This window comes from Eleginops maclovinus, chromosome 17 (assembly GCF_036324505.1).
Source record: "Eleginops maclovinus isolate JMC-PN-2008 ecotype Puerto Natales chromosome 17, JC_Emac_rtc_rv5, whole genome shotgun sequence".
Taxonomy (NCBI): Eukaryota; Metazoa; Chordata; class Actinopteri; order Perciformes; family Eleginopidae; genus Eleginops; species Eleginops maclovinus.
Window position 1 is genome coordinate 17,236,331 of NC_086365.1, and position 10,733 is coordinate 17,247,063.

A 10,733-nucleotide genomic window follows, 5' to 3' on the forward strand; every position below is an offset into this window, starting at 1 on the left:
AAGACCGCCATTTAAAAAAAAAATGCTGGAATGGACCAAGCAGAAGAACGTCTGGTGAACAAGTACAACGAGCGACGACGATAGACGTCAGAAGATTCTTGGGCAGTTTTTGCAAAAAACATTGCGCCCCCTACCGTTGTGGCGACGAATTGCATTGCGTCACAGAAACCCGACGCAGAACTATACATGTTCACGGCTGCGTCCACACAGCGGTACGTCGACGTTGAACCATAAATAAGCCTTCAGAGTTCCTCTCTTAATCTGCACCAGTCCCAATATGTCATAAAATGAGCTATTTTTCTTGAGGATGCTACATGGCTAACAACAAATCTATGTTTACATCTGCAGGGGAGCTAGCTAATGTTAACTGCTAGCTGTTAATGGTAGCGGCTAGCAGTTAGCGACTGATGTTAACCATTGGTTGTTTGCCGATAGCAGTTAGCAGTTGATGTTAGCGGCTGCTAGAGTCCCATCAGTGTGCGCTCAGGCTCTTTTGGGTAAAACTGGGTACTGGGCAAAGCTAAAATAAAACCATTTCATGATGTGTTCAATGTTATCTGGTAAAAACACGTTTTCCTCAGAAACTCAAAGGGGCCATATTATGCTTTTTGGGGGTTTCCCTTTCCTGTAGTGTATTATTTATGTCTGTGTGTAATAGGTCTGCAAAAGCTGAAGGCCCAAAGTTCAGGCCAGAGGGAGATTCTCTCCCACATCCCTCCCCCCAGGTTATCCAGGATACTGTCCAGTGTCCTCCTCGTCCTCCCCTCAGCCACCCCCTCCAGATTGTCCAGTTTAACTCCAACTACAGAGCTAGCCTTCCTCACCAGCTTGTTCTGCCTGTCAGCATCCCTTTGGTTGGTGTTTCCCCCCTAGCACACCATGGCAAAGAAGAGCACACTGGCCCCCACAGACTGGTAGAGCGTCTGCAGCAGCCTCGTGCACACGCTGAAGGACCTGAGCCCCCTCAGGAGGAACAGCTTGCTCTGTCCATTCCTGCAGACAGCATCAGTGCTGTCTCTCCAGTCCAGTTTATTGTTCAGGTGCACTCCCAGGAACTTGTAGGAGTTCACCACCTCCACCTCCACCTCCCTGAGGGTGATGGGGGTTAGAGACCTCTTCCACCACCAGCTCCTTAGTCTTGCTGATGGTGAGCTGGAGGTGGTTGTTGTCACACCAGCCTACGAAGTTCTCCACCAGGGCCCTGTACTCCTCCTCGCTGTCATCTGTGATGCAGCTGACGATGGAGGAGTCATCGGAGAACTTCTGTAGGTGGCATGAGCCGGAGTGGAAGCGGAGGTCAGAGGTGTAGAGGGTGAACAGGAATGGTGACAGCACAATTCCTTGGGGGGCTCCAGTGTTGCTCACATCAGACCCGCTGCCCTGCAGTCTGACATACTGCAGTCCACAGCTGTGGGCCTCCAGACGTCTGCTGGTGAGGTAGTCAGTGATCCAGGCCACCAAGCTGTGATCCACCTGCATCAGGGACAGCTTCTCATAGGGCAGGTGTGGCAGGATGGTGTTGAAGGCACTGGAGAAGTGGAAGAACAGGGTTCTTAGTGAGCTGTGCGGCTTCTCCAGGTGTGAGTTGGCTCTGTGCAGCATGTAGAGAGGGCCTCCTCTACACCGATGTTGGCCTGGTAGGCAAACTGAATTGTGGAGCTGTTGAGGGAGTTGAGTCGCAAGCACACGTCTAACCTCGGCAAAGCTGCAAGCTAACGCTGTCAACGCTACGCTACCGAGCTTTCAGGCAGTATGCACAATACCTTTACCTGAACTGTGCAGAAATACGGAGATGGTGTTTCATCAACACACTAACCTCTGAAGCCCAGACACAGCAACCTGTAAGAAACATTTAACAACCTATTAATGTGGCATACCCACTGAACGGGACGAAGCTCAGCTACCAGACCATAATTCCAACACCAAGCGTCTACATCAGCACCGGACGAAAACTAGCTAACGCTACATAGCACAGAGTGAGCTACAACGATTGTTTTACTTCATGCTCTCTGCACAAACCACATCTCATATGAAGCCTGAGATTTCACAGATTCCATTGGTATACGTCTCATCCCTGTACGACCAGAACTCACTGAACCAGCAGACAAGAAGGAGCAGGAAACCTGCTTCCCTTCACAGAGCCATAGCTATGAGCAGTCTTTCTGTCTGAGAGCAAAAGATGTGTTCAAGGTCACAAAAACGCTCTGAAGGTCAACGTCTCTGCTGAAGGTCAACGTCTCTGCTGAAGGTCAACGTCTCTGTGTCGCTGTGAGATGATTGCTGATAATCCATCAGTATTTGTTTGTAATAAACTGGCACGGTGCAACGAGCGATGCCATGTTTTCAGTTTTCCAGGGGCGGGACATTTGACAAACCTCTAAGCGGTTGACCACAGCAGAGTCGCCAGCAAACCAATCAGAGCAGAGTGCACTTTTGCAAAGGTGGGGGCATGGGCTCTTCAGAGCGTTTTCAGACGGAGTGAAAAGTGGTACTTTATGCACAGGCAGTGTGAGGAAAATAAAGCGCTGTTTCAACTTTGAAGCATGGAATCATGTCCTAGTGGAGCAGCGACACACATGGAGCTGAAGAGCAGCATCACAGGGACCTTTAAATCAATAAACTTGTTTGAAGTAGTTTTTACAACAATATAAAATAGATATTGGAGGAAATAATCAATCTCATTTCTCTCCCGCTCTGCTCAGATTATTGTTCGTATTTGTTGACAGTAAGTATTCGTACACTTGTCATCAGTCTTTGCACACAGTTAAGTTTAGGGTATAAATCTAATGTTCTCCCATCCTGAGAAATGTTCCTCTGCTCGGTTATCTGAGTCTCTGTCGCTGTGATCCCCCCACACAGTTTCTGGGTCAGTAAACCTGCTTCAGTGGATCTGGTTTCTGTAATCCTGTTATCTCTCAGCTCCAGGTTCTGGCAGCTTCAGATGAGTGTTCCCTCTGATGTGAGAAACAGGACGAGGCTTCGGATCCTCGCTCTGTTTCCTGACGGTGCGTTCAGGCTCATTATCCGGCTGTTAAACATGGCAGCGCACCAGAGAGAGCTCACAGAGAGGCTCAGAGGCAACCAGACAAAGACTTGGAGGAAATGAGGAATAAAGACCCAATTATTTTAATCATTTAAAGTCTGTTTCCAGCCTCTCTAAATACAATTATTATTATCATTATTAATAATAATAATACTAATAATGATAATGATATGAATCTGGTATTTTTCCCTTTAATGCCCCAAAACATAGTTTTATATATTTATTTTTATTACAAATTCCGGCCAAAATGTGTTTCTTTTTAGCTATTTTTCTTTCAATAATATTTCAAATGAGTTTTTATTACACCTTTATACACTTAGCTACAATAAGTTTAAATACTCTGATTTAAATTTGGCATTTTTATTGAATGTCTTCAAGAACAGTAACTTTTAGTCGGATGTTAGTCTCATATCTTGTCCCGTAGGCTTCAGATTCACTCACTTCTGAGTAAGACATGTGTAAAAGAAATATAAATCTCCCTGTAAAAATAAATACTGTGAATAAAAACATACAGAATATCTGAAATAAAGAGGATTTATCGGAACAGAAAATGAGTAAGAAGTGTCTTTCACTGACGTCAGAGGTCTGCAGCAGCATGAAGCATTAGCACGCTAATCAACAGATTATCACACACACACACACACACACACACACCGTTCTGCTAGCATCACAACTGTCACATGTCACACACTTCTGAAATACTACAGGACACACACATTAACACTTCCAGCTCACACACACAGTTAGCTCACACGTTAGCTCCCATGCTAACAGGACAACACGTCTGTTTCTGTTCCAAGAGGAGCTGCTATGTCTCGTAACAGATTTGACTTTCATCAGGGAATAAAGAGAGCATTAAGGACGATATTCAGATTAAATCTGGAATTAGAGAGTTTAGGTTTTTCTTTCATTGAAAATGACTCAAACGGAGTTAGCGATGAACCGGTCTGTGACTCACACTGCAGGAGAACAGGGAAGTATTACCCAGCAGGTATCACCCTGAAACCCCCCACCTCACTACTGACACTAACACAATCATATTTTATATTACAAGTTTTCTGACAGGATATAAATATATAAATCTGCACACTGAGTTCGTGCTTTCTCTCCACTAGTCTTAAAGAAGACATGGAGGAAAAAGAGACCGAAAACCATGCTGTACTTCAGTAACATCATAAGGCTCTGCTCCATATACTGTTGCGTCATGGTTTCTAAACAGTAGCGAATGTGTGTGATCTCTAATCCTCACCAATAGCCAACGTTCATCACCGGGAAAACAACAACAGACAACCTTTGTCATTAAAATGCCAAATAATGTTGAATATTCTGACAGTTTCTCAGACAAATCCGACCAAATCCAGCGAAGAAATTCTAAATGTGAACAATGCTGCAGGATTTCTGCAAGAACCAGAGTATAAAGTAGGTTTTAACAGGTTATTAGTTCCAGAAAAGCTGAGCAGCGGCACAAATATGAGTCTCTACAGTAAAATAAACGCCTAAATCTGTATTTGAGGATGCTTCTAGTGAAAGACACGTTATTCAGTGACGAATGAGCAACTCATCACATCTGATACAGCAGCTGGAGAGAGCTGTGGGATTTAAAACCACAACATGAGGACGCTCCAGAGTGCACACTGCCTGATAAGTACATATCTATATATTATACACATCTGCCATAAATATCTGTTATACGTAATATATGCATCTGTCCATACCTCCTCATTCAACAGTGTACTCTGAACAGACTGCTGTCCCCCCCCCCCCCCCCCCCTCTCCACCTGCAGCTGGAAGGACAGCAGAGCTCCTTCTCCAACAGACTGCTCCAGCTCCGCTGTCACAAGGACAGGTTCAGGAGAACCTTCCTGCCCTCTGCAGTAACTCTGTACAGTAACCCCCCTCTGGCTGCAGGACTCTGTGAACTGGACTGAACACTTAACACTTATATTACATTTTCATTTAATTCAATTGCATCTGTATATTTCTCATTTTTATTACATTGTATTTTGCTGCTGTAACACAAAAACGTCTCAGTTTGGAATGAATAAAGTAGTTCTGATTCTCATAGCAGTTCATATGTTAAAGAAATCACATCAATACGTATGTATTGATGTGATTCAGTGCATAATATGCCCAAAATGTCACCGATTTTTTCAATAAAGGCCACAACATGAGCATGTGTTGGTGTGCAACGACCACAATAGCAGCTCATATTCACACAAACATGATTTCTGATGGGTTTTTCTGGGAAAACAACAAATGGACGCAGAAAAGCAGGAAAGTGAGCGATGCAGCTGCACAACCTGCACCTGAGCCGTGTGTGTGTGTGTGTGTGTGTGTGTGTGTGTGTGTGTGTGTGTGTGTGTGTGTGTGTGTGTGTGTTTGACATGCAGCAGCAGGACTGTGACTGACCCACTTTCTGCAGCAGACACACACACACACACACACACACACACATACACACACACGCACGCACGCACACACACACACACACACACACACACACACACACACACACACACACACACACACACACACACACACACACACACACACACACACACACATACACACACACGCACGCATCTCCATCACCTCTTATATAAAATCACATGAAACACATATAACCTGCATCCGTGTGTGTGTGTGTGTGTGTGTGTGTGTGTGTGTGTGTGTGTGTGTGTGTGTGTGTGTGTGTGTGTGTGTGTGTGTGTGTGTGTGTGTGTGTGTGTGTTACCCTGGAGAGGAGCTGCAGACAGAGCAGGGTTAGCAGCAGTGGGGGGGGCATGCTGTCTCTCATCCGGGTCCTTCTCTCTCTCTGCATCCAAACAATGGCGATGAGTCCGCGGATCAGCGGCCGCTCTGCCTCCTCCTCAGCCGCATCCTGCGCTTCTTCTTCGGTCTGATATCAGGCTCTGCTCTCGGTACTAGAGATGCTGGAGGAAGAGGCCGGGCTCCGGCTGCGCGCCGCCGCCTGAGAGGAGCTGATCTCGGGGTCCGTGAGAGGATGGAGCCGGAGAGAAGCCCCGCCCTGAGGAGGGGGGGCAGGGGGGGGGGGGGGGGGTGGCCTCCTCCTCCTCCTCCTCCTCCTGATTTGCAGCAGGCTCTACATGCCACATCTGTATTCAGTCACCTGATTTAAACCGAACACATTCAATATAACATAATGCCTTAATATTTCATTATTAAACATAAAACAAATGCATCATTTTTATTTCATTTTAAATATAACTCAAGAATTAGTCTTTTTTTTATGTTTACATTCTTAAAATCATTGTCTCTTTTCACAGTGCATGGCATTGTAAACCGTCATTGTATCTCTGCTGTGTGTCTGTTCATGAAGACTGAACAATAAAGAGCTGTTTTTAAAGGTTCTCATTTCTGAGAGCAGGGCGCCCCCTGCTGGCGACCAGAGCACAATAATAATAATGAAACATCACTTTAAAAAAAGCTAATGAAAACAGAAACGAATGGATTTGACTCTTTCATTAGAATGACTAAATGCGATTTAAATACAAACATCAACCTGAACACCAGGACAGCAGGGTCTCTGTAATACATCAGTAAATACAAAACTAAATCATTTACATTTTTCAGGGTTTGTTTTCAGAACTTCACATTTTTCAGGGTTTGTTTTCAGAACTTCACATTTTTCAGGGTTTGTTTTCAGAACTTCACATTTTTCAGGGTTTGTTTTCAGAACTTCACATTTTTTTCCTTCACGTTTTTTTCCCAATTTTCATTTTTTCTCAAATGTCACTCTTTTTCTGGCTTATCAGAAATTTCACCTTTTTTGTCCTAAGTTTTGACTTTTTCCAGCATTGACATTCTTTCAGGATGTCCTTCAGCTGAACAAAGGTTCTGTTGAAGCTGACAGTTTGGGAGTGAAACCATGACTTAGCAGTTTTCTGCTAGTGACTTTCCCAGTTGTCCTGGAAGCAGACTGGATTTAAAGCTTCTGAGAAACATCCGCTCTTGCTTCCTGTAAAAAAACAAACACATTTACTTCTTAAAACATCAACTTTTAAACTCTAAAGGGAGCTTTAACAAAACAAAAGTATTTACACATTAACTATATTTTAATTCATACACATCTGTTTTTTAAATAACATGGGATAAATCTATTAAAATATATGTGTATGTATTGCTCATTTCTAAACAGAGAAACTTATATATAAAATCCCTGAAACTAAACTTTTAAATACAGAAACATAAAAGTTGTTTTTCTATCTCGACAGTCCGCCTTAAAACCCTGAACAGCAAACCTGGAACTGATCAAGAACTCTGTGTGTGTGTGTGTGTGTGTGTGTGTGTGTGTGTGTGTGTGTGTGTGTGTGTGTGTGTGTGTGTGTGTGTGTGTGTGTGTGTGTGTGTGTGATGTTTCTGATAAAAATAAATTGTTTGTCTTCCAGGAAAAAGTGTGAAATCCTGGGAGGTTTGAAGTCCGAGCAGGAAATGAAAAGTTTAACTGCAAAAATGACCATAAGAAATAAAAGAGGATTTAGAACATGGCAGCTGTGGAGACGTATTTTATTTTGGGGATCTGGAGAATTCTTATTTTGAAAGAAGAATTGTTTTTCTGCACGAACACGTCTCTAAGTTTTCCTGAACTCCATGGTGGTGCTGTTCCTGGAGAGCTGCAGGGCTTTTATTTTGAAGTGTCACAAGAGGCCACAGAGGTGAATATGGAGGCTGTGGCACAGTGGGATAGTTTGCTGGTCTTCGGATCAGGGGAGCACTGGTTCAATCCCCCCTGCAGTCAGCATGTCCATAGGAAAGACCCCCCCCCCCCGGCTGTGGGGATCGTCCTAAGTATTGAGCATAAGTGTCTTTGGGTAAACCGGTAGACCCGTCATGTCAGCGCCTCCTGCAGGACGGAGGGGTGCAGTTCGGCAGCCTGCAAGCTCTGCAGCAGTCTCTGCAGCGTGGCTCCCCGGCCCCCCCGCTGCCTCCACAGCACCAGGCCTGCCAACGCCGCGCTGTGAGAGCAGAGCAAGTTATCGGACCGGCACCGAAACAAGTCCTCCGCCGACAGACCCAGATCCAGCAGAACCTCCTGCCAGCCGGAGCCCAGCCGAGCCGCCAGCCGAGACAAGAAACGGTCCGAGGGGCGAGCCTGCAGCGAGGGAGGGGGGGCGTCTGCAGGGAACACCAGGGGGACATTTTAATATAAAACATTTTGATATAATAAATCAATATTATGTAATTAAGTATTCATTAATTTAATTAAACATTTAATTTTAATGTACTAAATCATTTTATACATTATTTTGGATTTAATATATATTTTATTAAATTATTAAAATAAAGTAATACATCATTTTAATAATACAACATGTTTTTTAATAAAACATTTAAATATTTTATTCGATTTAATCACACGTATTTATATTTTTGTTTTTTTTAACTTTTAACATTATTTCAGTTTATTCAATAATTGTATTCCTGCTTTTTCACTGAAGAATTTACAAAAATGTGTTTAACTTCTGGTGTAACCTTCAATAATCTCAGGTGAGGTTCGGTGCTCACCTGTTGCTCCCCCGAGTCCTCGGGCTCCGTCTATCCCCTGGAGCTCCTGCCCGTGTCGGAGCTCCATCTCCAGCCTCTCCCGGACCCAGCTGTAGTCATCCAGGCTCCGGATGAAGGCACTGAAGGCCCGGGGCCCGCGGCCCGGCAGCAGGGTCAGTAGCTCCAGGGTCTTCAGCCTCTCTGACGGCTGAGACTCGATCTGATCCACCTGGGTTTCCGTCAGGATTTCCTCCTGGAACAGAAGCGGAACGATGGAGTCCGAGACGAGCAGCTGCCCGGAAAGATAGAGCCGGTGGTCCCGCAGCAGGACTCTGTGGGCTGGCTCCATGTGAACTGTTTCAATATTATTATTAAATAATTTAAATCAGATAAAAGGGAGAAGATTTATCACCAACAAAACACAGCGTCTCCCCCTCTACACCGGATATTGTTCCCTTTGTTATTGTGTCCGACTGCAAACACCGCAAGTGGAATCAACGTTTTACAAACCACTCATTCTTATTCTTTTATTTTTACATCTTGTAATTGAAGGGAAAACTTACAGTTATTGTTTGACTATAAACCACTCTGTAATTCGGCATAACTTTAATAAACCAAATATCGCATTTTCTTGTATAAAATCGTCAAAGTGGTGAACAGGAGCGAAAGCTAATGCGGAAATAAAGTTGATCAAATATGTCACGAATTCAATATAATACAATATTTATTTGGGTCTGGTTTTATTTCACGCCATATCAAGGGTTAATTGTAAATGAAAAACAAAGACGAAAACGAAAAAACCTTAATGGAAAGATTTTTCAATAGAGTTTGGCAACACGATCTCCATTCGTCGATGGTTTGGTAGCATTGAGCGGTAACGTTAGCTTAAAACAGCTGATCCTACTGGCTAAAATTCAATTTGGTTATCAAAGTAAAGACTTTTTGTTGCATAAAATACCTGCCGAATTATCCAAAAGACCAAAACAAAGCCGTTTATGTTCATATATTTTGTCAAAGATATGTATGAGTTAAACACATCAAAGGTAATCTTTAAAATGGTAGATTTGCATATAGAGTTCGGGGACAGTTTCAGTAAACAAACAATTATATATTTAATCAAGGCTGAGTAAATTACATTATAAAAGGGGCTCATAGTTATTTCTTAGTGCAGTTAATATCATTTGTTTATTTGATTATTTGTGTGCCGATTTCGTACCGAGACTCTTTCCACGCTAACGATAGCAGCTAACCTGGCAAACAATGCTATCTAATGTTAGTTTCTATGTAAGTTTTTATTACACATTCTTCGATTTGTTGGGTCAAATATATGCCGAATTAACCGGAATACCCGACTTTAGCACAGGGGTTCAGGTTCTACAGTCTACTGCTTGCTTTTATTTATAGAAGCCCGAGCAAACTCCGTTTCCAAAAGGACTTGAAACGGAGGTCCGATGGAACGCTTTGTTGTCACTTTTAAGGGTCCTGTAAAAAAGAAAGACTCATAGTAAGTCTAAATTAATTAACTTACTACATTACCTTTAATACAATTAGATAAATAAGGTTAACATACATTTTAAACTTGCCTAAATTAAAGTGTAAAACGGAAGAGAATTAGTGCAAGGCATATATAGTGAACTTAAAATAAATAACGATATAGGACAGTATAACGCTGAGTAATACATAATAATCATCATCATCATCATCATCATCATCATAACAATAATCATCATCATAATAATAACAATAATAATAAGTACAACGCTGTGTAATAAATAATAATAATAAATGACAGTATAATGCTGTGTAATTATTATTAATAATAATGATAATGATAATATTGAGTACGCCCCCTTAACATCAAGGTCAGTCTTATTCTTGCGCTCAGCTCCCTGGTACACATGCGAGCTGCGAAAGATGAAGGCGGCTGGGCATGTCCTTGAGCGGCTGCTCAAGGCCTCTGGACTGACTGTTCACAAACAGTCATACAGGCAACAGAAGAGGACGTATGCAGAAGCCCTGAGGAATGCACGGTCCTGGTTTTATTGTACCAACATCAACAACAGCCCCGGTAACTCCAAACAACTTTTTTCAACAATAAATCACCTTCTCAAACCCCTTCACCCTCCCACTCTGAGGCCACCGAGGAGAGGTGCAACATGCACATCACTTTTTTCAGACTAAAAGT

The 10,733-nt window shown here is 43.1% G+C and overlaps 2 protein-coding genes across 6 annotated transcripts in view; both read right to left on the bottom strand.

Annotated features, from left to right (window-relative positions):
• ptpro (protein tyrosine phosphatase receptor type O) overlaps window positions 1-6,096 on the bottom strand; it is a 29,750-nt gene extending 23,654 nt beyond the window's left edge. For 4 of the 5 annotated variants that reach the window (XM_063905954.1, XM_063905953.1, XM_063905952.1 and 1 more), the window contains exon 1: window positions 5,778-6,096. In XM_063905954.1, the coding sequence (XP_063762024.1) occupies window positions 5,778-5,864 (87 nt within the window). In that variant the 5' untranslated portion in view covers window positions 5,865-6,096. Of the gene's footprint in view, window positions 1-4,292; window positions 4,461-5,777 lie in introns of those variants that run through there. The other variant, XM_063905951.1, reaches the window with a different exon arrangement.
• Window positions 6,097-7,553: 1,457 nt separating this feature from the next.
• Window positions 7,554-10,289, bottom strand: cradd (CASP2 and RIPK1 domain containing adaptor with death domain). Its single transcript, XM_063905273.1, has 2 exons — window positions 8,570-10,289; window positions 7,554-8,179 (listed from the first exon to the last, which is right to left on the bottom strand). The coding sequence occupies exons 1-2, from the start codon at window positions 8,895-8,897 to the stop codon at window positions 7,893-7,895; spliced, it is 615 nt and encodes a 204-aa protein (XP_063761343.1). The 5' UTR covers window positions 8,898-10,289; the 3' UTR covers window positions 7,554-7,892.
• Window positions 10,290-10,733: the final 444 nt, after the last annotated feature.